This window comes from Chenopodium album, chromosome 5 (assembly GCF_948465745.1).
Source record: "Chenopodium album chromosome 5, dcCheAlbu1.1, whole genome shotgun sequence".
Taxonomy (NCBI): Eukaryota; Viridiplantae; Streptophyta; class Magnoliopsida; order Caryophyllales; family Amaranthaceae; genus Chenopodium; species Chenopodium album.
Window position 1 is genome coordinate 10,533,917 of NC_137838.1, and position 27,632 is coordinate 10,561,548.

The 27,632-nt window shown below is 32.1% G+C and overlaps 1 protein-coding gene across 1 annotated transcript; it reads right to left on the minus strand.

The window, feature by feature from the left end:
- Positions 1-6,712: 6,712 nt before the first annotated feature.
- On the minus strand, positions 6,713-20,827 carry LOC145632575 (uncharacterized). The gene is made up of 13 exons (XM_081684939.1): positions 20,690-20,827; positions 19,686-19,857; positions 18,054-18,152; positions 13,833-13,936; positions 12,499-13,186; positions 12,097-12,289; positions 11,869-11,991; positions 11,649-11,737; positions 11,359-11,559; positions 9,637-10,041; positions 9,022-9,105; positions 7,763-7,991; positions 6,713-7,002 (listed from the first exon to the last, which is right to left on the minus strand). The coding sequence occupies exons 2-12, from the start codon at positions 19,824-19,826 to the stop codon at positions 7,944-7,946; spliced, it is 2,175 nt and encodes a 724-aa protein (XP_081541065.1). The 5' UTR covers positions 19,827-19,857; positions 20,690-20,827; the 3' UTR covers positions 6,713-7,002; positions 7,763-7,943.
- Between the last annotated feature and the right edge of the window lie 6,805 nt (positions 20,828-27,632).

Genomic DNA, 27,632 nt, shown 5'->3' on the forward strand with positions numbered 1-27,632 from the left:
GAAACGGATATGAACATGTAAAACTTGAAAAAAGCCGAAACAATGAACATATGTCTTATAGGGTTCAAAATGTGTAGCGTGACATGTACTGTACTAATCCTTTTTTGTTTAACCGATATATAGAAATTAAAATTAGACGTCTGATTTTTAGAGTTTAAAGTGTCAAACACACATGTTCACTTGTCCTAGACTCTTAGGCGTATATGTGTCCAATATGTGTCACACGCACCATATGCATGTTGGATGGTGTGTCCATGCATACTTAGCAATAACAAATCTACCTTATTTGACGTGTGATTAAACAAAACTAATAATTCTTGCGTCCAATTGTGTTGCAAATGGACACTGCATTAGCAAACTATTCCTTACTCAAAGCTTGTTTATTAAGTAAATGAGCCTGCCCGAACAAGAGATATAGAATTTTCTTTGAAATGAGCCAAACTTGAACAACGTTTCGTTAATATTAGCAAACTTAGGGCATGTTCTCTTCCGATGAAATTCAGTTCAGTTCAGTTCAGCTCAGTTCAGTTCAGTTCAGTTCAGTTGAGTTCCGTTCAGCTCAGCTCAGTTCAGTTCATTTCAGTTCAGTTCAGTTCAGTTCAGTTCAATTCAATTCAGTTCAACTCTTAATTTATGTCTAATGATATTGCTAATGATATAAAGCCAAATTTCATTCTTTTAAGCTCTTATTATAACGACGACGACGACGACGACAACAACAACAACAACAACAACAACAACAACAACAACAACAACAACAACAACAACAACAACAACAATAATAATAATAATAATAATAATAATAATAATAATAATTTGGGGTTAGATACTAGTTAGATACATATACTCCGTATTAATTAAAACATTAAAGAGAGTGGGTTAGGGTGTTGGACTGTTGGGCCGTTGCCTCAGCTTTTCGTGTTTTTTTCTTTTCTTTTTTTTTTAAATATTTTTTTAAAAAATTTGTTTAAATGGGTTAGATACATTTAAGTATTTTGTGTTCTTTTGTCATAATACTATTTTATTTTTAAATTAAATAGTATATGTGTTTAAAATGTTTAGAGGTTTCAAGTTTTTAATATATTTTCCATAAATTTTATAATTATATAGTATATTTTTCGTAAATATTTTAATATGTACATTTGTATATACACATATGTATAGTAATAAATAATCAAAGATCACTAATCTGTAGTTAAAAATCACTAATTAATAAGTTCAGTTCAGTTCAGTCCATTTCAGTTCAGTTCAGCTCAGTTCAGTTCAGTTCAGTCAATCAGAACAGGCCCTTAGGTTCAATTTAATTCAGTCCAGCTCCATCATTCCAAAATAATACGACACTAGTTTTCATCACTCATTTGTTACAATATCAATTTAATACGAAGTAATTTGCTAGATTTCCATTTTTTATGGCCATTATAAATATCCCTACAACTTGATTAATTCGATAAACTACCTTGTTTAAAGGTTAATTTATTTTGAACTCTTAGTCTATGTTAGTTAGGGTAGGGATGAGTTAATGAGAATTGTTGTTGCTTTCATGAAATTTTTTGCATCCATAGAACTCTATAATACGGACCTGTTCACATTTACTTAATTTCAGTTCAGTTCAGCTCCAATCAGTTCAGTTCAGTTCAGTTCAGTAAATGTGAACAGACCCTACTTTGGATGATCCACCTCTTTAATAATTGCAATATAGGGGATTTATGATTTTCAAAGCATAATTTAAATTTGGAAAATTTGTCAAGAACTACACGCTTAATAGGGGTATTTGGAAACAACTACCCACTAAAAAATTTTATCAAAAAAACTACCCCTAAATTTAAAAAGTTAGAGTAGCACTACCCATTTGCATTTTCCGGCGAGAATGTCCGGCGCATGGGCCTACTTTTTCAATTTTTCTTTGAAAATACACGATGCAATGACAAATTGGACCTTAAATCGTAACCCTAAGATAAGCAATTTGAATTAAAAGCAATAAATTCAACTAATTTTAAATTATCCCCAATTTCTAAGAACCCTAATTTTTCTAATCGTTACACCCTAACATCAAAATTCATAATTAATGGATTAAAAGAGAATAATTATCTATGAATTGCATACCCTACTTGTTTTCACTTGTTCAATTAGGAATTTTCAGAAGAAAAATTGAAAAAAGTGGGTCTCACACGCCAGACTTTCTCGTCGGAAAATGCAAATAGGTAGTGCTACTCTAACTTTTTAAATTTAGAGGGTAGTTTTTTTGATAATTTTTTTTAGTGGGTAGTTGTTTCCAAATACCCCTATTTAACATGTAGTTCCTGACAATTTTTCCTTTAAATTTTAAATACTTTGTACATCAATCGTTATATAAAGTTGAAGTTGATATTGTAAAAGTACTTCGAGACACGTCTTTTGAGAAATGAGGAAGGTCTAGGAAAAACTTGGTATTCAAGTTCAATTGTGAACAAATAAAATAAATCAACAAAGCACAAACATGAGATTTCAAAGCTCGTTCAAGCTTAATCTACAGTTCTACAACACTCAAAATCATTGTCAAACTTAGCTTCAATATATCAAAATGGGGCTTACTACAAAAGTTGACTCATTTTGCATATGAGTGAAGGTATCTATTACATTCTAAAAAGAGAAAACAAGGTTTGCTTGAAAAGGGCACATGCACAGTATATTGTTTTACATAAATTCCATCCATATCCTTTTTTTTTATTATTATTATTATTTTTTTAATTTATTTTTACTTTTTTATTTATACAAACTCTTTTAGAGTTCAACCATTCAAATGCGTCCAGCGTTGGTAATTTTTGTTTTGTTTACTTTTTTTTTTTTTTTGGGTATTGGATATATACTATGTGTAAAATTTCTACATTTTCAACCAATTGTAATAATTACTTTATGAACTCAAAATGATGTCATGTGGTAGTTGGGAGGCAAGAAGGTGATAACTTTTGATGTTTTTTAAAATAGAAGGTGGTAATTTTCAAAAAAAAAAAAAAAAAAATAGAAGGTGGTAATTGTCAAAATTTCCTTTTAATCCTTTGTTATTTTTACTCTTTTTTAGTACTCCCTTCGTTTTTTTTTTTAATAGGCTAAAGATGGGATTGCTTGGACTTTTCGGTGGTTTAAAAAAAAAAATGTTAGTGGGGTAGATAGGGTTATTATTTTGTTGAAAAATTTAGTGGTGCGAAAGGGAGTGGGGACCATTAAAGGAGTGAGAAATGATAAAGTAAGAAACAGTGGGATATAATGAGTAAAGATATACTTCGTGCTTGTATTAGATTTTAGAAGATTTTCAAAACTGGAATTCTAGCTTATTTAATAAATTAAAATGGATAAAAATAGTAACTCTAGCTTATAAATAACAAAGGGAGTATTATGGTATACTTCCACCGTTATTTATTACTTGACTCGCTTTGAGTTTTACACTATTCACCACCCCTCTTTTGACCGCCTTTTGTGAATAATATGCAAGTAAAAATATATTCATGTAGGATCTTTTTGGATTCATTTCAATAATTACTATCATAATATATAATTTTTATAATTTTTACTTATGGAGAATTTAAGTTATTGATCGTTAAAGTATTGCATTTGCAAGTGTGATAAAAGAAACATGTCAAATAAAACAGAACAGAGAAAGTATATATATTGTTCCCTCCATATTTTAATAAGTGCTCTATTTCTTCTCGGCAAATTTTTGACAAATAATATCTTTAATTATAAATTAGTGTAAATTATAACATTTAAAAGTTAATAATATATAATCATTAAAACGATTGCAACAAGTACTCTATTGTTGCTTAACAAATAAATCAAAAAAAATCTCTTCAAAAAAATTAAATCAAAGAAATTAATGTAGATAATAATGCATGAAGCATAATACATACAACTTTTTATTTTTATTTCTTTTAATTCTTTTTTTTTGTTGAGAAAAAAAAAAATTAATGTAGTGTTTTTTTGTTCAATGGATGATAATTGTCTAAAAAAATCCTAAGGAAAAACTAAATTTAATTGTTACCACTTGAGAATTTGTAAGTAGATAGAATTGTGAATGGGATTGTATTTATTTATTTATTTTTATATATGGTTGATTGATAGAGTAATGCTCCATATAATCGAGTCCTTCTAATATGTCTTGTATAATTAAGTCGGACTTTTGTGAATTTTATTGAATGACAATCAATATTATAGTGACTAAAACAATTTTTTTTTAAGTAACTTTCCCATTTAATTTAAGGGTAACTTTTACTTTGTAATGATTTTGATTATATTTTAATGTGTATTCAAATCGATGCATGATATGATATAAGGCTAATAAGATCAAACTAATACATTATTTATTAAATGTTTTAAAGGGTAAAATTTATATTAAATATACAAGTAGTAATTTTTATATTATATAAAATACGCAACTTTAAAAACTTTTAGGATAACTCTAACATGTCTTTCAATAAGCTAATGAAAGTCAAATGTATTCAAGTAGTAATTTTAAATATACAAGTAGTAATTTTAATGTTATATAAAAAGCGTAACTTAAAATTTTTTAGGCTAACTCTAACCTGTCTTTCAATAAGCTAAAGAGTCTGTAGAATTCAAGAATTTATGGAACTTTTTATTTTAAAATATATTATACCCCATATAAAACCTATTGCAAGGTTGTTATAATGCATTTTTATATATCATTAATGCCTTTAATTTAATTACATGGAGATTTTGACAATTACCACCTTCTGTTATGTCCATTTTAGCAATTACCACCTTGTATTTTTTTTTTGAAAATTACCACCTTCTACTTTCAAAAACATCAAGAGTTACCACCTTCTTGCCCCCCAACTACCCACATGACGTCATTTTGGGCTCATTCTTTCCCTTCTCTCCCTATTTCCCTCACATTTCTCATTCTTATTTGGATTCTCATCTCCCCTTTCACTTTTTTCCCCCAAACTACCAATAATTGTTCGTCAATTTTGATTTGGAGGAGTGAATTGAAGTGTTTTTGATTGTTTGGGGGAAAAAAAGTGAAAGGGGGGATGAAAATCGAGTTAGGAATGAGAATTGTGAGGGAAATGAGACCAAAATGACGTCATGTGGTAGTTGGGAGGCAAGAAGGTAGTAACTTTTGATGTTTTTGAAAATAGAAGGTGGTAATTTTCAAAAAAAAAAAATACAAGGTGGTAATTGCTAAAATGGACTAAACAGAAGGTGGTAATTGTCAAAATTTCCTAATTACATATTAGTAAAAATAATTTTTTTAAAAAATGTCAATTTAGGAGTGAATCAAATAAGATTACCCATGACTATTTTTCCAATATTCAAATGCATTTATCACTAAAAGGTCAAATGAATGTGTATGATAAAGCATAGAAGAGGATATATGTCGTTGTAACTTTTAAAATAGTTTTATATTATACTAAGTTAGGGCAGCTAACACATGCCATATACAATTAGCCATATTTGAAAAGCACTTTTGGTTTGGCTTTTGTCTAAACTAAAGTTATTGCATCATTAATAACGAGGGACAAACTATAAACAAATATTTTTAGAGGTATCAATATCCGCACACTATTATAAAGAGTTTTAAAAAAAGGCATTTATCATTAATGAGGATAGAGAATAACATAAATATTTTAGAGAGTACAATCTAAATTTTCTTAAACTTTTAAAAATGCAGGGATATAGATTGTAGTCAGCTTACGTATTTGAATGAACATAGGTGACCCAAAATATAATTAAAGTATATTTATTATTTTTTGAGGATGATTATGAGAAATAAATATGATATTTATATCATACGTACGTAGGCTCACTCTTTGTACCAAATATTATTGTAAGCCTTTGCATCCAAGCAATGATTTTTACTAATTAATTATTAACGTTATTATTCACAATACATCACATACACTTTCAATTTAACATGTGTTTTTTTTTTTTTTTTAATGCAATCTAACTTAATTATTTGTAGGGTTGTTTATGTCAACGGTAATTTTTTTTTTCTTCTTTTTTTACAGCTTGGTTGTTGAATAATATGATTATATTTCTATGGAGTATTAGTTTTGGTAAAAATGATCCATAATATTATTAATAATTAATTTTTAATGCATATTAGATTTTTACATTACATTTTTTAATTTATACAATTTAAATATTTAATTTATAGGTTGAAAATTTTATAATAATTATTACAGTTGGTTGATGCGTGCGTAGCACGCAGCGACCTAACTAGTACTAAGAAACAAAATGAGGGAGGTGGGTGTCATCAGGTTGATTCAATTGTAAAACTAAGGGGGAATTGAAGAATTTTCTTTGATCAAGTAGGTGTGAATTTTTCAAGTTAGAGCTTTAAGAAACGGACTTACACACGTTCTAATTTAACATCATTTATTATTACGTATCTAATCTAATTCTAATAATCAATGTATAAATGTTCCTAGAATTCTCCAAATTTTGGTGTCATTATTTATCCCTATATCAAAAGCTTTGAAGGTTATGCACACCCTCTACCACTCTTGATTCCGTGAATATGGACAGCAATTTCTACTCAACATGACAAGTTGGAGACTTCAAAAATCTTATAGATATCAATTCGTTGAGTTGATTAAAGTTTTGAACGGTGGTAGATCTGGTAGCAAAAGACTTCAGAAAAAATATTGTCGTTACCAAAATAAAGGACTTTAAAACAAAAAGGCATATCTTTAAAATTTAGCTCATATAGAGATTAAATGATTAATCTACTTTCCTTTAAAACTTTCTAAAGTCAATTTTGTTCACATATTAAGGTGTAAAACCACCTATTTGTGCATTGAAAGTAAGGAACAACAACTAACTTAAACAACATTATATTGATTTTTGATATATTTTGTGTCAAAGAATTGGGGTGTACCAACTACAAAACTGTGCTATCAAATTTTATTTTCCCTCCTGATAGAGTGACATGTAGATCAAACTCTTAGAGCCACATCATCTGTGATCCATCTGTGTACACCTTGAAAGTCTTCCTTCCATCAACTGTTACATACAAATTCGCGATAATAATTAGAATAAGATCAAGCCATATATCACCGGGTAGTTAATAGTCTTCATACCCAAAAAAAAAAAAAAAAAGAGCAACTGACTGGAACTATTACCGACATAATTCATTCACATCAATAGAATAAACTATCTAATGCATTAGATACCAATTAGGATGGTGAACAATTAACCACCAGGTTCGTGACAAGAGCAACCTTGTTAGCCACAATTCTCATTAGATGAACCAGAGAAAGCGCCTACCAAGACCATAATTGCTTGGTGGGACGCTTATATAAAAAATTGCCTTAGCTAGAATCTAGATCAACTACCTAATGCAAACCTCCCTTTTAGATCAGTAATCAACCACTTGGATGAGAGGAGAGCAAATTCCGCAAATGAAGAAAGAGTGGAGGAAACAGCATTTTCTTTGCCAAAAAAAGTTCAACAGAAGTTCAAAAGAAGAGTCAACGGATGGGCCAAAGCTGGTTAGTTTGAAGGTAGGAAAATGCTTTGACTGATCAATAACTTAAGTTTAACCCTTTACTGGTAGCCAAAGTATTAAGATACAAAGCTTCACCCAACCTAGCCCCATGTCCGCTTTATACAGCTGGGATATAAAATTTCATCATTTAGCTGGAATTTGTGCAAGAAAGCAAACAATGAACAGCAATAATTTTGAGCCACACATCCCAGACTTGCCTAACAGAAAGTTATGAATTCTTAAAAAGAAACAGAAGGTAAAAGGAAAACCACATACCTCATCAGAAAGGCAGAATTTGTTGCAATAAACATCACAGGATGAGCCAATACAAAATACAAAGACCTCAAAACTACAGCACAAAAGAATCACATGAAGATCTACAAGAAGCTTTGCACGATCAAGCAGCAAGGATCAAACACAATGGCTCAGCCATCCTAGGTGAATGCGCATCACTAGATTAATTTGGAGGGTCTTTCTGAGGCGATGGATTACTATACTTTATCATCTGTTGAAGACAAGAAACATATAGAAAAATAATATTAATCAAACATTGTGACACACAATGGGTACAGTTGAGATATAATTAATCCTTCAACATAACCAAGAATGAATAATTGATTTTTGCAACACCAAGTATCCCTACACCAAATATATGGTTTGAATTGACAGTCAAAAAAGTAAATTTTATCACACATAATAAACAAATAAAAAAAAAAGAAAATAAATAAATGATCTGCTACAAAATACTGATTGAAAGAAATAGTTGAAGACTCGGAGCGAAAGACTTAAGGAAGTTAGGAGAGCATAGTAAACGAGGATAAAAGTAATGTATCATGAAGTCTTTCTGCAATTATAAATTAATGGGAAAACATAATGTGAAAATTAAGAAAATGAAAGGCTGCAAATGGAAAAGTAAGATGGAAGATAGAATGATTCACGGAAATGAGAGGATAATTAATGAGAATAGCTCTATCTCCCATGAATCCATTACAGTATTAGTGTGCAGCATGATCTACTACTATGTCATTGAACATTGAGCCATTTCGGACCTCCAAGATATTGAGGCCCTGTACCTAGGTGAGGTACATCTGGACCTCCACATACCCTGATGATTGTAAGAGTAAGATTTATTCTGGCTCACTTTTTTAAAAGAAGACGGTTCTATAAAAGTCTGCTAAGCTTACTATATTTTCTAAGTCTGGAGGGAGCATGAAGAAAGAATCCTCATCAGCCCAGAAATGCCTGTGATAACTAATAAGTGACTTATCTAGAGTCATTTTAGGTTTTCTCCAACAAATTTGTGCCCAAATTATACTCCTACATAGATCCACCAAAGGTGATTCACTATATTTTTTTGAGTTTTTTCGCTATTAATATAATAATATGTCAGAGCAGGCCAGAGAATTTAGCTTTGCATCCAATTGGATCAGCTAACATCATTAATTCTTCTGAATAAAGAACAAATGCCTTATGAGGAGAAGATGGCACATCACTTTAACATGAAACACTCGAGGGTAGCTAAGATGAAAAAGCACCTTGTAGAAATATTTTTTCCGGAGCTTGATTGCTGTCCGTATGCATCTTTTGACTCTTATCTTCAGCACATTATCATTACAAATCTGCCAAATAATATTTATAAGCATAGACTGATATCACTTTATTTTTAAAGACAATAAATAAAATAATAATAACAAACACATACCCTGCTTAAGCAGAGTGCAACATTAAAGGCTAAGATAGAAGATACAATAAAGCAAAGACCCCTTTGACAGAACTGATGATATAATTTAAGTGACCCCTGTCTTCTATAAATAACGCTCATATAGTGAGCAATGGTATTTTTAGTCCATTTCTCACTTTATACTACTTTATATTCATATCAAAAATCACAAAAAGAAACTCCTTAAAGGAAAGATCTTAAAATGACTTTTTGAGGGTCAAAAACTCAAATTTTAGTGGCTTAATCACAGCACAGCTTTGCTATTGGAAATTTTAGTTCAAGGGAAAAGAAAATCAAACTATAGTTACTCGTTCAATAGTGAGCACTGAGCATAACAAATTTTAAGATCTGAGACATAAAATGTAACAGGCATGAACAAATATATAGCAAAAGCCACATTGCAGAGAAAAGAGCAGGTAAGATCAATTACCTTGATTAGATCATCTATTGAACGAGTTTCTTTGATGACTTTGTGACGGTTTAAAATTAAAATTGCTGCCACACAAAACACAGGTAGGTCATCTTCCCCATTCCTTGTTGCAGAGAACCCAGTGCGTTCATGCGTGCGATCACTCCGAGACCAGAAGGTCCTAGTTAAGCCACAAAAGGAATGATTAGATGCTAAGGACTTCATCGCTGCCTCCTCAGAACTGGCATGTTCACTATTTTCATTTTTTGCAAGTGGGCCAGACTTTGAACTGCTCTCGTCCGTTTCTTTCCTTTCCTCTCCGCTCTCAGTGCCCACATCATCCGGCAGTTGCAGCACCAATGGTTCAAGACAGTTTTGAGCAAGATTCCAAGCAAGAGGTTCATCAAAATCAGCAGCCCACATCATCTGCATGAATGGTCAATTTCAAAATGACAAGGAAACATGCAAAATAGAGCTTCTAGCTTTAGAAAATCAAAGAGTATCAAAAAAAATATAAATGTACGTGAAAGATTAAAAAGTAAAATTAAAAGGGTAAACACATGTTAAAGAATTGATTGCATATGCTAGAGGTCAGTCTTTCTATCCCTTAACTTCCATGACAGTCTACAGGCAATAGCACACTCTGGAAGCAAATCACTGCAGTTCAAGCCACACTCTGTCAACGATAAGTAACAAATTCTGCAGTCAAAGTACTTCCCATGGACCCCATGAGACTCCTAGGAAACCACTTGGGTAGTTAGAACCGTGCACTTTCCCTTTAAAGTTTAGTCAATTTAGCTGGTTATGTACAAGGCTCTTTTCATTAACTCAAGGCCACCATGGGACATTATGTGATTAGGCAATGGTTATATTTGGCTCCAAATAAGTGAATAACATTATGACTTCAGAATGGATCTCCTATCATCACTTGATTTTTTTACATCAAATTATGGATTTTACAAAAAGACAATCCCTATTCGCTAACAAAACTTATCTCCGAAACATTGTGGGCTCTCATAATCTTTTCATTTTCCTACAAATTTCTAAAAAGGTACCTTGACATTCTTAGCCCATCCCAAAATTTGAAAAATCGAAGGTTGCCACATTTTGTAAGGAGTATCCCTTTCCCATAATACCTATCATTGCAGTTTAAAATAATTTATGACAGTCTTATAGTCTTAAAATCCTGACTCTTAGTAGCAATAGCTAAACTTCTTACTTATTGGACTGCAGAAAACAGTTTAAGCCACAATGACTCAGCTCCTGTCAATGATAAATCATACAATACTAGGGGAAGATACTTAAATTGACATTTATTGAGTTATTTCATATGCACAGATATTAGCATATAAAGCTCTTTGATCTATTATTTTGAACAATTACTAATTCAACAATGAAAACCAACACACAGCAACCAAATCAACTATCATCATCAACCAACTTAGCATTATGGCTAAGATCATTCATTGACAGCGTAAATACATGCTTGAGGTCATCTTTTAACTTCAAATTATCTGCATTAATGAGTGAAATTGGAGTCATTTGGTTCAGCTGAGAGAGAAATTTCTGACATTAATAGTTAAAAACTACCATTTGTTCTCAGATACTAGGAAATAAACTTAAAACATCAATTTTATAATACTTTTTTACAACTTGAGTCTCCTGGAAATTCTTAATTTCATGGATAAAAAAAAAAATATGTGTAGCAGCAAGAGTGATTTCCAGGAAGTTAAGAGAACAAACCTCCCACATACAAAGGGCTTCAGTAAAAGATAATTCTCTTCGGAAAAGCACCAGTAGCATACGGAAGGCAAAATGAAGGCTTTCCGCACCTATGTGAGTTAAGTGTGAGAACATTTCTCTGTCAGTCAGTTTTAAGATTTGCCAAAGTGTTTGCAACTGCTTCATTACTCCAGTTTGTCCTTCCATTCGAAAATTTTCTCTCTGAATAGGTAAAGCCATACAGTAAACACAGATTAGACAAAACACAAGCCAATTTATTATCCAAATGAGAACAAAGAAAAAAGTCAGACCGTTCGTCGAAGAAGCATCTCAAAGCACCAAAATGCATCCGCGTCATTTTCAAAAAGAACGACAAATGGAGACAGTAAATCACTCATTCCTGTACCAACAACATACATCAAAACATCAAACATCTTTTTATAAAAATATGAACCATAACACATCTTTACAGTTCTCAACGAAAGGTCAGAAAAATGAGCATCAGCACAAATACTGAGGAAAGCCCTTAACCTTGGCAGTATCCTGTCTCAGGATCAACCCATGCGTAAACAGCAAGAATGTCGGACATCCTGGCCAAATTTTTTGGATCCTCGTAGAACTCAAGATGACTATCAGTTCTAACCACATCTACCACTGTCAACAAACATGCTCCAGTGATTAAAGCACATTAAGAAAGCATGAATGAGCACTTTAAAGAAAGAGTGAAAGAGAAAATTTAGCCAAAAAAAAATCCATTACCTATTCTATGCAGAGTCCAGAGCCATTCAGATACTTTATCTTCACTAGGTTCAGCTTCTTCGCATTTGCTTGAATAAAGCTCTGCTGTTTCTGGCACATCAGATATCCTCAATTTGTTCAGTACTTTATTTTTGTACTTTTGAATATCCTGTCTCATGTCATGGGAGAGTGGAAGAGTGGAAGAGTGGAAGAGTGGGACCATGGAGGGATTAAACGAGGAAGAGGGAGACCAAAGATGACTTGGTTGGAAGGAGTGAGGAAGGATATGAAGTGCATGGATTTACGTGAGGATGAAGTTTTGGATCGTAAGGGATGGAGGAGAAAGATTTATGTTGATGACTACACGGAATAATCAAATTTGGTTCATGTTAGCCGACCCCACTTTTGGGATTAAGGCTTTGATTGATTGATTGATTGAATATCCTGTCTCAACACTTGCTCGTGAGGAGTATCACAGCGGCCATCAGCCATCTCAATTTCGGAACTGATAGACTGTAGAACACTATCAGATCGTGAGCCATTTGATTCAATAACTAATTCATCATTATTATCAATCTGAAAACTGTGCATGCTTTGATTGCCAACTCTTTTCCATGGTGTAGAATGTCCATCATCATGTGATTCATTTGCTTGATCACTTTCATCACTTTTCTCAAATAAATCTGTGACCGGTAAGGCAGGAAAATCATAATATTCATCAACTGGAAATTGAGATTCATTAGCTTGCCTCCTAGGTCTCAAGGAACTGCAATTGAATTTTACAGGGCTGGGAACAAGGCAAGATGAATCATAAGCAGCACTATCAATGCTTTCTCTCACACTGGCAACATCAGAAGAATCGCTAGAGCTTGCCCTTCGGCATGTATATGTTGTATCTGTACAGTTATTATTCCTATCACAGTAAGCGTTAAGTTTGTTAGTATCATCTCCGGAAGCATGTCTTTCTTCAGATTCAGCTTCTCTTTTCACATCATCTTTAGAATATGCCCTCACATCCATAATTTTCGAGCCAACAACATAAGCAAGCGAACCCGTTCCTATGCTTGAATGCATTTTTTGACATTGTCTTACAAGTTCTTCATATCGCTCCCTGCATGACAGATAAAAGGAACCAAAGCAAGCAAGAGTTATTTTTCCATTGCAAGTAACTCAGTAAGCAGTCAAAAGAGCTTCTTAACAATATACCGAATATTGGTCTAAACATCTACTTCACTATCCAAAGTCCAACCAATAAATTTGAGAAACACGCCCTTCACATTTTAAAATAAAAATTTTTAAAAAAAAAGGGAAAAAGGAGAGCATAAACTTGCATCCTCATCATCGCACATATCATTTATGCAATAATGTTCCTAGTAAGCCCCTGTGGCCCTACCATATACATCAATTTCAATGACATTTCAATCACTGACTGACTACTCATGGTTCAATAGGCACATGCAATGTCTTAGTTCAAATGACCAAATAACCAACGTTTGCATCCAAGGCGCACCAAGGTGATGGAAATTTCCGAACGCCTTAGGCATGCCTCAGTGCGCCTCATTGAAATGTTATTGAGATTGATGTATATGGTGAGGTGCTCTTAATAAAAAAAAAATTGGGGGAAAAAAATACAACAAAACAAAAGTTGTGCACCTCAAGCTGCACCTAACTGAAATCGCCTAGCTTAGGCCAAAAAAAGGCGAGCAATAATCATTAAAAGAAAATTTGAATGCTAGTAAAGGTGAAAAGAAATGCACCTTCTGGCTGCTCTCAGCAGATCACGGTACTCTCTGGTACTGCCCAGTGCATAACAGCCGAGAAGAAATTCCCATACTTCTGACCTTATAGATGGATCCACACCCTATAATGAAATCCAACACGTTAACCATATAATTGGAAATTTACATTAAGAAAAGACGAAAACACAATTATATTAATTGTCCCGGACAGAGTACAGAAACTTTGCTCAAGACAAACACTTAGCAAATAAAAACAGTGAAGATTAGTAACAAAATGATTATGCTGAATAGTAGAATTAAAATTGATGAGAGGGGAGCAAATTTGTAGGCTGACTTTACAGTAATGGATTATTGAGTTATTGATTGCTGAGTGATAGCTACTCATCTCATGAAGACCTCTCTTTCAGAAGCTGATATGCAAGAGCAAGACGTCAAATAAAAGAGCAATATTTTTCAAAGTCGATATAATGTGAGCAAAATTTGTCTTTTTTGGTAGCAAGCAAGCTCATAAAGCTAGTGACAAAGCCTTAGAAAATTACAAAAATTAGATACAGGGTGTTCAATACAGACTGAAAAAGGTTGAAAGCTGTTGTGTGCTACAAAAGTTATGTTTCACAGATTAAGATTTGTAATCATTTTTTTGAAGACCACAGGCCCCAAGATATGTCTCCCTAATAAGGTCCAGATTATGATATAGAATAATACGTCAGTAGATTAAAAGCAACAAGAGAAGTTACAGGTGATAAATTGAATGCTATGACTTCATCCATAACTTGGCGGTGTGGTCACTAAGACTTTCCCTGATGACAGCACCATAATGTGAAGAAGCGCTAAAATGATTACTAACAATTACTATAACATCTAATATTCCTATGTCCCTAATTTATATTAGTATGTGTTGTTCAATGTCCACTTAAAAAATACGTCAATTACGCAGATGTCCTAAATTGCCAACATAAATAAAGAGCTTTTTGTCACCTACATTTATTGAGAACCTGTGTACCAGTAAAAATTTAGACTATAGTTAACGAATAATAAATAGAGTACATATCATTGAAAATATCCATACATGTATCCATCTAAAAGCCAGTCTTTCCATAATAAGAAGCAAAATTCGAGGATGTAAGAATATTGGAATATTTGTGGATTTGCACATTAAATGCTTAAAAATCAATCAATCAATCAATCAAAGCCTTAATCCCAAAAGTGGGGTCGGCTAACATGAACCAAATTTGATTATTCCGTGTAGTCATCAACATAAATCTTTCTCCTCCATCCCTTACGATCCAAAACTTCATCCTCACGTAAATCCATGCACTTCATATCCTTCCTCACTCCTTCCAACCAAGTCATCTTTGGTCTCCCTCTTCCTCGTTTAATCCCTCCATGGTCCCACTCTTCCACTCTTCGCACCGGTGCACCCTCGGGTCTCCGTCTTACATGTCCAAACCAACGCAGACGATTTTCCCTTAATTTATCTACAATGCCCGCCACACCTACTTTCTTGCGAATAACCTCATTTCTGATTCTATCTCTTAAAGTGTTTCCACACATCCACCTTAACATGCGCATTTCCGTAACCTCCATCTTTTTAATATGCTCTTTCTTAGAAGCCCAACATTCTGTACCATAGAGCAACACTGGTCTTATGGCAGTCCTGTAGAATTTTCCCTTCAACTTTAAGGGAATGCTGCGGTCGCATAGCACTCCCGTGGCCGCTCTCCATTTAAGCCACCCTGACTTAATCCTGTGGGTCACGTCTTGATCAATGTCACCATTCTTCTGGATGATCGACCCTAGGTACTTAAAACATTCACTCATGGTCAAATCCTTTCCATCCAAACTCACCACTTCATTGCTTGTCCCCCTCTGAGTGCCAAAACGACATACCAAATATTCAGTCTTACTCCGACTTAGCTTAAACCCTCTAGATTCCAACCTTTGCCTCCATTGCTCCAACTTGACATTAACCCCATCCTTAGTCTCATCCACCAAAACGATATCATCTGCGAACAGCATACACCATGGAACCTCATCTTGAATTGGTCTAGTTAATTCGTCTAGAACCGTTGCAAAAAGAAAAGGGCTTAATGCAGACCCTTGATGCAATCCGATTGTAATAGGGAAATCTTTTGTCAACCCTCCGCATGTCCTCACATTTGTTGACACATCCCGATACATATCCTTAACTAGGTCTACATACCTTCGTGGGATACCTTTCTTCAACATTGCCCACCAAAGTATCTCTCTTGGCACCTTGTCATATGCCTTCTCTAAATCAATAAAGACCATATGAAGATCTTTCTTCTTTACCCTATAAAACTCCATCATTTGTCTTATCAAATGGATTGCGTCCATAGTAGATCTCCCAGGCATAAAACCAAATTGGTTACCTGAAATGCTTGTGCATGCCCTCAACCTTTGTTCAATCACCCTTTCCCACAACTTCATAGTATGGCTCATAAGCTTAATTCCTCGATAGTTAGAACAATCTTGAGCGTCTCCTTTGTTTTTATAAACCGGGACCAAGGTGCTCTTCCTCCAATCTTGTGGGATCCTTGTAGCCGTCCATATCTTGTTGAAAAGGTTTGTTAACCAATCAATACCAATCTTACCCAAACACCTCCACACCTCTATCGGTACCCCATCAGGGCCAACCGCCTTCTTAGGTTTCATCTTCCTCAGTGCAATCTCCACCTCTACTCTCCTAATCCTTCGCACATACTCCATGTTGATTTCTTCATCACTCATAGAGGTATCTCCTATCACAACTCCATTACTTCCATTAAATAATTCATCGAAGTACCCCTTCCACCTGTCCTTGATGCCCTCCTCTTGCACTAGGACCATTTGGTTCTTATCTTTGACACACTTCACCATGCCAATATCCTTCCTTGCCTCTTGTCTTCTCTTTGCCATCTTATAAATGATCCTTTCTCCCTCCTTGGAATCAAGCTTTTCATAAACCTCCTGATATGCCTTTTCTTTTGCTTGGCGAACAGCTGCCTTTGCCTTACTCTTAGCCTCCTTATACGCTGCAAAGGTTTCATCACTCCTACATTTTCCTAAGGCTTGATAGCATTCCCTTTTTTGCTTAATTACTGCTTTCACCTCTTCATTCCACCACGAAGTATCTCTCTGTACCGAAGTTCTTCCCCTTACTTCCCCTAAGACCTCTTTGGCCACTCTTAGGAAACAGTTCTTCATTCGTAACCAGGTCATGTCCGGATCCACCTCTCCATCCCAATCCGCTTCTTCAATTACCTTTTCTGTAAAAACCTTAGCTTTTGCATCCCTTAGGGTCCACCATCTTATCCTTGGTTCTTCTTGTCTAACTTTTTTCTTCGCCTTCTCTTTCAGACGAATAGTCATTACCAATAGCCGGTGTTGGGTGACCACACTCTCCCCTGGGATAACCTTACAGTTTATGCAACTTTGTCTATCTATGCTCCTTGTGAGCAGGAAGTCTATTTGAGTTGCATTTGCTCCATTCCGAAAAGTTATCAAGTGTGAATCCCTCTTCTTAAACCAAGTATTAGCCAAAATTAAATCATATGATTGGGCAAAATCCATAATAGCTTCACCACCGGCGTCCCTCTGCCCATACCCAAAGCCTCCATGGACACTCTCATAGCCATCTCGGCTCGCCCCAACGTGCCCATTTAGATCCCCTCCAATATATAACTTCTCTGAGTGGTGGACACCCTGCACCACCTCGTCTAGGTCCTCCCAAAATTGTCGTTTCTCTTCTGCATCTAAACCCACTTGGGGAGCATAAGCACTGATAACATTCACAATCTCCTTGCCACATAGCAACTTCAGCCTTATCAACCTATCGTTCTTCCGATAGACCTCGATCACCTCTTTTGCCAACCTCTCATCGAGAACCACACCAACTCCGTTCCTAGCTCCACCATTCCTTGTTCTGTGGCTCGTTTCTTGCCCAACATACCATACCTTATACCCCAAAACCAAGCCTCGAGCTCCTTCTCCTGTCCATCTTGTCTCTTGGAGGCACATGATGTTCACGCGTCGTCTTTTCATTACTTCTACCAATTCTGCTGATTTTCCCGTAAGAGACCCCACATTAAATGCTTAAAAAGATGATGAATAATTAAAGAAATCAATAATCTACGGATCAAAACAGTAAGTGGGATATAAATGTATATTATAATAAATTGACATGCTGAATGAATCTTCTCAAAAGTATGGAAAACTTAAAGCAGTAGTAAAACCCACCCCTAAGATAATCAACTTCAAAGCTTTTTGAAAACCTAGAGCCTTGCCTTCGCTATCAAAAACTGCCTGCCACTTATCAGGCTTCAGCATTTTGTTTACCTGCAATGTCAGAAAAACAGAAAGAGTGAGCATCTTCATATTTCAGTTATAAGAGTACCATCAAATCAACCAGCAATAAATCCACAATTTCAGGAAAGCTAAAAGAATTTCAATTGTGATGCATATATATATATATATATATATATATATATATATATATATATATATATATATATATATATATATATATATATATATATATATATATATATATATATATATATATATATATCATCCATCCCCGCGTAAGCTAGAAATATCAAATAATCATTTAAAATAATTTATACAGAATATACATGGTAGGAAAATCACAGTGTCCTCTTTCTTTGTCAATGCAGAGAGAGAGAGAGAGAGAACCAAGCCTATCCAACTAGACAAGCAAGTACATGATAAAAATGTGGACATCAGCTTCCGTAGGGTCAATCACCAAGCACACAAAAATTAACAATAGCCTACTATGAATTTTATCAATGGAAGGGGTCTAGGGTAGTCAAGATCTGCGCAACCTATATGCACATCCGCCTGGGGGGTGGGGTAGGGGAGTGTCACTAGATTGGGCTGGAAGTACGGTATGATATCGCTTAAAAGATTATTTGAATGAAGTGTTTGTAATTATCATAACTTGCCATGATGTTTACAACATTTTACCCTACTACAATCCCTTTCTCTTACCTCAATGTATTAGCAAAACATAGATCAAACTACTAATCTGAACAGATTGGAACAGTGATCCCAATCTATTTCTTCCTCACTCTCCGACCATGATTCTATGCATGCCTTTCTACTGGCATCAAGAGCAAGTTCATCCAGGAATTTATGTTTTTCTTTCAGGTTACCATGACTATAAAATAGATGAATTACAAAGTATGGGCCAATCAGAGAGACAGAGAGTATGGGCTGTCTTACAAGAAAAACCGCTTTATTAAACAGGAACAAACAATAAACAAAAGGGGGGAAGGGGGAGGACTAGAAAACCAATAAGGAAGAAACTAGAACTACAACCATTTTGAAAACTAATAAGAACACAGCTAGAAAAGAATTTAAGACAGCTAGAGAACTAAATTTTAATATATTCTATCACGCTTCTCCAAAGGCAAATCCCATAAGCTATCCATCCATAGAAGCATAAATCCACTATAAAATCGTGCTTGTTATGAAGTAAGAACCAGGTAGCCACATGAAATCCACACAAAGAGATATGGATGGCATGTAACTTACAGTTAATAAATACAAATCGTAATAAAAAGTAGCAAGTCAAGGATAATCGTCCAATGACGGAACATATACTTTAAATTGATATGGTAAGATAACATAAATCTGATCCTAGAACATACCATAGGCAGAAACATCCTGGAAAGAAATGCTGATGGTAAGTTGTGGTATGGTATAGTACAAACAACAAAGCTTAACGAGATTCGCAATACAGAACTCACTCCCTAATTCAGGAACTTAGAGTGTGGTGCAAGTTTTAATATAAAGGTTTCAATGAGCAAAGGGGGAGGGGGCGACGACAACTCCTAAAAAATGTCTTACGGTCACCATAACCTTGATAGGCGAATGATGAAGGCAAGGATCCCCTATGTCGCAAACGATAGAAGTGATAGAACCCATTCTCTGATGATTCGCACCTGGTTTTCCACAACCCCATTGCTTGACAAGGCTATCAACAGACATCACCTAATTACACTTCTCAACTTCTCTCCACCTACATGTTTGACAAGATTAAACATATACAACTCAATTAGATAAATTAACAACAAAACTGCCAGTACAAAAATGTTAGCAGAATTAAGGCAAAACAGAAATTTTAACCCAAAATAGATTATTTAGTGCCAACTCTTAAATGCCAACCTAATTTCTTGATCAACTGTTACTTTAGCAAGATACTCCTATCATTTTCCATCTAAGCATACCCATTTATAAAAATTAAAAATAAAAAATAAAAAATCCTCAAAAATAATTAGTAAATGGTCATCTTCCTCTATTATTATTATTTTTAATAAATAAGAATATTCCAATAATAATAATAATTCCCCAATAATAATACGGAATAATAATTAATTATACTCCAATAATAATTATTTTCTACTAATATTAAAAAAAAAAAAAAAAAAAAAAAAAAAAAAAAAAAAATCACCAAAATAATTAGTACACCATACATGCTCATCATCCTAATTAATTTATACAGAGTATATTTATTTTTTTTAAATTAAAGAAAAAGAAAATGAGAAAACACGCTAACCCACTCCTTTGGATGAAATTGTGCTAAAATCAGTCAAAATTTACAATTTTTTTTACATTTTATACCATAAAAACTACCCAATTCCCTCAAAAATCACCAATTTCTTACCAATCAAAACACAACCCAGAAAAATTAACGAAATTTTGAAAAATGGGTTCTAAAAAACAGCATTGTGAATTCACCATTTGATGATCACATCAATCAATCCATCTTAAAACAGTAAAATAATAACACAACAAATTAAATCTCACAAAAAAAAAATTAAAAAATCAAGAGTAAAATGAAGAAGAAATACCTGAGCGAAGATTGAAAAGAATAACGGAGATCGGTTGACGAGCTCCGTCGCCATCTACACACAACACACCTACAAGAACACCCTCAGACCGTTTCTCTCTCCTAACACCTGAATTTTTTAATTGTTTTTTTAAGTCATGTTTTAGGGGGTTTTTCTTTTATGATTTTATTTTTTATTTATGAAAATATAATGGTTTGACAAATGGGGGTATGAATTCTTTAAAAAAAAATGAAGAAATGAATTATGATTTCTGATGGATGTTCTTGTAATGTGAATTGGAGACCAATTTATATAGGCAAGAAGATTGTATGATGAGGTTTTTTTTTTTAATTGGGGGATTTACGTCGGTTTTAATTAAATTAAATTAATTTTCGTCATAGTTTTATGATGGGTTTAGCATATTGGTTAATAATATTTATTTTGAAATACAATATACATATAATAGATTTTAATCACTCCATGAGATTACCTATGTTATGACGTAAAAGTCATAGGGTTAGTATGATTATAGTACGGAAAACTTAATAAGAAGCATGTCTTCTAAACTAAAACTAACGTTGATTCGACTTTATTTGACTTTTTGATATATTTTAATTAATCATGCATATCTTACATCACGTAAAAAGTAAATTATTGATTTTTTTTTCCCAAAGAAACTAGTTTTATAAACATATACAATTAGAACAGTTGCAATTTTTTGAGGCGACATAACCTAGTTTTTTTTTAAATATATTTATAAATGAAAGCTAACTAATTAATGACATTCGTGTTTAAGATGATTTATTAATCAATAAAAAAACGAGTACTTTATCCTTTCAAAGAAAAAAAAAGTAGTACTTTAATTATTATTTTTTTAAGTAAATGATACTTTAGTTGAAATAGGAATTGTTGTTGATCCATTTGGATATATTTCCTAATTTTGTTTGTAAAATTTTTGATTTTCATATATCAAACATGATTTCTTACCATATATATTATTATATTGTGTTGAATGTGTTCACATTGTAAGGCCATGTTCTTTAGAGCTGCTCTGCTCTGATTAAAAATAATACTTATAATAATAAAATATGATTTGCTCTGCTCTGCCCAGAAGCTCAAAAGAACAGGGCCTAACTAAAGTATTGAAACTTTATTCTATTGAAAAAAAAAAGAAAAAAAATATATATAGTATTGTAACTTTTATGATTTTTTTTGTCAACAACTAATCCCTCCAAACTTATATATTACATAAGAATTTGACTAACATATATGTCTGCACAAGTTTGGCTTTTAATGTACGCAATTATGCATTTTGGAGTAAATAAAAATAGTTATGACAATATAATATTTAAAATATATATTGTGACTAATTAATAACAACATATTACATAAATATAGTAGATTTTTACATAATAGAAAAAATTATATAAAATAAAAGTTAACATATGAATAATGCCGAAGTGAAACTGTTTTAGTGTTATGAGCATTCAATAAAAACTAGTTTTAGGCCTGGGCGATGCCTCGCATCATTGCTTGTATATTAAAAAAAATTATAACAAATAAAGTGAATTATATTGGTGGTTTTTTTTTTAAACGAAATTATATTGATGTCTTTATAAAAAGAAATATCATTTTTTTATTTTTGTAAATATAATTGAATATCAAAGGGAGTTTTTATTCTTCAGCTATCATAAAAAATTCTTTTAAGTAAACATATTTTGTGGTTAAAAGAAAAAACCTTTAAAATTGCTATGTATTTTTGGGCTACATACTCTATAATTGTGGTTGAATAACTGAAATCAATGGAATTAATTTGTAATCATATTGTTGTTAAAAGTAACCTTCTGACCCTTCATCAAAAAAAAAAAGTAACCTTCTGACCCATGCAATGCACAGTATGTGTATAGGTGTATAAACTTTTATTTATAATATGTTTTAATTGGAAAAAAGAATAGTTTATAATTTATATAGAAGAAGAAAGAGTGATAAATAAATGTTGTTGTATAAGATATTAAGTTAGAAGAAAGTGAATCAATAAACTTTCATACATATATTCAATTAAAGCTAGTGTTTTTTTTATTTTTTATTTGTAATATGGGAAAGGGAATTAATTAATGAAAAGGTGCGGTAACATGTGGCATTGGTGAAAAATAAAGTTTACATGTGGCATGATGGGAATGATGGTTTGTGTTTTTTTAAATACTAAGTGTAGATAGATAGATATAGATATACACATACAAGTTGACAATTCAAATTTTAGAATATAAGATCACGAATAATTCTGTTTAATACAACTTTATTATAATAAGATGTGACAACTACATATATTCATCATAAAACAATAACAATCCGTGAAAATAATTTAAATTCAAATAAAAACTAATATCTCTTTTGTAAAAAAAAAAAAAAAAAAAAAAAAAGTTAATACCAAACAAAAAACCATTTCAAGAAAAATAAGTTTAGTTTTTTTAAAATAAGTTTGTTCAAAATAAATATATAACAGAGAATCGCTCCTCTTATATGTGACTGGCCACATCATATAGTCACTAATTATACAAAAATAAAGTAACCCCCTGTAATATTGACTGAGTATTTGAGTAACCCTTATAACACTGACGAACTAACCCCTGTAACAATGACCGAAAAATTCCTCTCAATCAATCTATCAATCAATCAATACTATATACTAAAGTAATCACCAAAATTATCCCAATAGTACATGTGTCGTGTCCGCATTAAAAAAATTCCCTGTCAAAACCTTTTCTTTTAAAAAAAAAAAAAAAAAAAAAAACTTTTTCTTAAAAAAATAATAAGATAATTGATAAAAATGAGAGAGAGAGACAAATTATACACCAACCTAAATAAAAGAACAACAAATAAATAAAATATTAAATGATTACTCAATCTATAAACAAATACACATAGTAATATATAAATATATTTTTTTATCATGCGACTATCCAAACATTAACGAAATAACCCCCATGATGATTGGCTACACCATGTATTTAGCCAGGCACATAATAAGAATTTGTGAATGATAAAAAATAATTTAAGTTTAGTATTGATAATTTAAGTTCAACAAAATAATTTAATTTTAGTTTAAAAAAATATTTAAGTCTAACAAAATTATTTCATTTCACAAAATGAATTGAAATTCAATAAGTATCAGGTCAAGGGAATAGATCATTACTCTATCTTTGAGTTTTACTTGATGACGTGCGTTTCACCCAAAAAAAATGACCAGCAAAATGAACTTTTAGGCCTATCAACTTCATCTTTTTTTTTTTTTTTGAAATAAAATCAATTCATAAATAAAAGTCATACGACATCTACAATGAGATTTAGATCTAACAAATACATTATTGAATCAAATAAAAACATTCCGTAAGCAAAGCTACGATCGTTGTTGCAAATCATACATTCTTCATACCCTCTTTCATATTGTTGTGATTTACAACCTTCTTCGGTGAGGGGTCTATCCATCTATTGTAGCCGTGCATGCAGAAAATTTCAATCTGATTACGTTAGATTGTAATCGAAATATTAACCTCTTTTCCAATCCCGCACAAAATTTTACCCATGAAACAACTCTATAGCAATCCATGAAATAAAAAGCAAATCCTCCCTCAAAAGAGAGAAGAAAAAATCGGTCTTTCGAAGGAGCCAAATTCTCCTAAAGAAGAAGAAATACTCTATCTTTCGAGGGAGCAATGTTCCTCATAGAAGAGGAAGAGTTATTATAAACCTAAAATAAGAGAAAAAGCACACAATTAGGGCTTTCCACCGATAAAAACCAATAGAAGCCCCTCCAAAATTTAACAATGGAGGCTAATAGGGGCAGAGCCACCGGGGGGCTGGTGGAGGCCCGGCCCCCTGTGGCCCAACTGGTGATATACATAATATATAGTATGGCCCCCCTAGAATAACTAATAAATAGCTGATACTAGATGAAGCCCGTGCGATGCACGGTTTGTTTGAATTTTTAAAAATAATTTTTTTTATACATATATTTATGTGCTAAAATTTGTTATATATTTAGATAAAATTCCTAATATCAAAAGATAATATTTTATATTTAATTAATTTAAATTGGAAAATCTCATTCGCCAATTTTGCTTATGTGGTATTTGAATTATTTAATTATAAAAGATTTTAATAATCTCCTATTTAATTGGTTAGTACTAAAATTTATAATCTTACATGGCACACTAAGAAAATTAGATCCTATGTGGCTCTCTAAAAACTCGAGAAAAAACTCCCCTTTATATATATATATATATATTAGATTTGTCCTACATAATGTTAGTGATAGCCCAGTTGGTTTGTTGGAGTTTTTCATGGTGACTTGGTGAGAGAGAGGTCTCAGGTTCGGGTTATAGAGATAGGAAAGAGGAGAGAGAGGCTAGGATTTTTTTTTTATTTTTTATTTTATGTATTATTTTATATTTCTTATTAACTTCATCTAATTTACGTTAACCTTAAATTAAATTTTAAAAAATAAATTATTTTTGCTAAACTAAAATTAAGTTTTCCAATTATTCAAAAAAAAAAAAAGTTCTCCAAACTTAGATTATTGTTATTATTATTATTATTATTATTATTATTATTATTGGATAAATTTTAAATTAATTTTACCGATTAAAACTCATTTATATTGATTCTCTATTATATTTTTTTTATAAGTTATAGAACTCAAATTATATTTTTATTTAAAATAAGTAGAGTATTATTCTAGCTGCAAAATTGAATCATATATTATTTTTTTTAATCAATTTGTTTAATTTGCGTATGCATTAATATAGTTTCTAGAAGAAAACACACATAAACTTTCATACACAGATCTTAAGGTGATTGAGATTATATTCTTAATATAGAAAAAATTCAACAAGATTACACTTTTAACTTATTAGCTTATCGCATATAAATCTAAAATAGGTACGACATTATTTCTCATTTCTTTATATAGTTAATAAATACTAATTATCCTTAAACAAATTCGTAAAAAAATCTTCATAAAAACAGTTATTTAAAAAAATACATAGGTCCTGTTTGGGAGAAAGCTGAAAGCTGAATCTGATTGAGTTAGCTGATTTTGACTAGCTGATTTTATTAACTGATTTGACTAACTTATTGTATTAACTGATTATATAAAAGTGTTTGGTAAATAGCTGATAGCTTAAAGGTGATTGAGTATGTAAAATGACCAATAAGGTAATTGTGGGTTAGGTAATTTAGATAGGATTTTAAATTAAATGAGGTTATGAGTGTCATTTCTCAATAATTAATGAATAAGCTAATTGAAAAAGCTCCTAAAATGAGTTTTTTTAAAAAGAGCTTATTTAGTGGAATAAGCTCTTTCAATAAGCTTCCTACCAAATACTTGTATTAGCTTGTTTGACTAGTCAATCAGCTAAAGTTAGTCAAATAAGCTAATATACCCCAAATAAGCTTACTACCAAACAGGGCGATAAAGACACACAAAAGTAACACTGCGTGTCATTCCTAGTTTATCTTTTTTATGGTGTGTTCACTATAGCGTCTTTATTGAAAGGTTAAGGAAATGATTTAGTTTGATTCTCTTTATTGTTGTTTATTAGAGCAAGATTAGCCCTAAGTCTTAAGACTATACATGACATCAACAAATCACTTTTAAATTGTCTCAAGACAAGACTTCACAAAATTTTTGCATTTATGAAGCAAAGTCTTAACAAAGTCTTGAATGGAGTCTTGAAAATTCAAGACCCAACTTAAGACTCATTTAATACTTTATACTGTATTTTTTTTCTATATACGTATATTAAAGCACAATTTTTTTTTTTTAAAATAAATAAATTATTGTTAACAATAATTTAGTTTAATTTTATTGGAAAAAAAAATGTAAAGTGTAAATTTAATTGCAATTGATTGTTGTATTTATTTATTTTTTAAAATTGTTTGCTGTATTTTAATATAACGTATTCCATTATTTGCTATTTTTTGTTGTATTTATATTAATCTAAAGTATTCTATTATTTGCTATTATTTTCATCAACAAATTTAAATTATAAGAAAATGTAAATTTTACGGCTATGGTATTATGTATATATAATTCATGTAATTTCATTATTATTTATAATGTTGTATCTAGTGGTTTGATATTATTTTTCAGCTATATAAGATATGTAACTTACTACACCATTGCAAATTATACTATTAAAATATCATATATAAAAAAGAGAAATACCAATAATACATATTTAAGAAATCTTAAATGAGTCTGAGGAATGAAGATCTAAATTTAGTTGAATCTTAAGGAGTCTTAACATAATTAAAAATAAATAAAAATTATTAAAATATGATGTCGCATGGGGAAAAAATCTTAAGATAAGACAGGGCTAATCTTGCTTAGTTTCTTATTTAAAGTCTTTTCCCTTCTTATTTTCTCACAGCCCCCACTTTCCTCTACCATGATTCCCCACCCCCATGATATTTTCAATTCCTTTTCTTAATTCGTCCATACAGCACCACACCACCATATCTAATTACTCACCACCAACACCCTACCATTAACAAAAATCGTCATCACAACCATTCAATCACCACCACTACGACCACCCTTACCCTCACAAGCACCTCCAATACCACCACCTAAAACCCCTTCACGGTCGTTATCACCCCCACCCTCTCGAAACCACCCCACCACCCTGAAAATTCACTATCGTGAAAACCCATGCCCTTCCAATAACAAAAAAAAAAAAAAAAAAAAAAAAAAAAACCTACAACTCTAGAAATTTGAAGAAAAAAAAAAGGAGAAAATAATGATTGATGAAGAAAACAAGGAGTAGGATCTATAGGCACATTTATGCTACTTTTATATTTGCCTTATAGGTCTTTTAGTTGTTTTTTAGGTCGCAAATGCATAATTTGTCTGTTTTGTGCTCTATTACGCTTCGTTTGTATTTTCTTAATGTTTAAGATAATT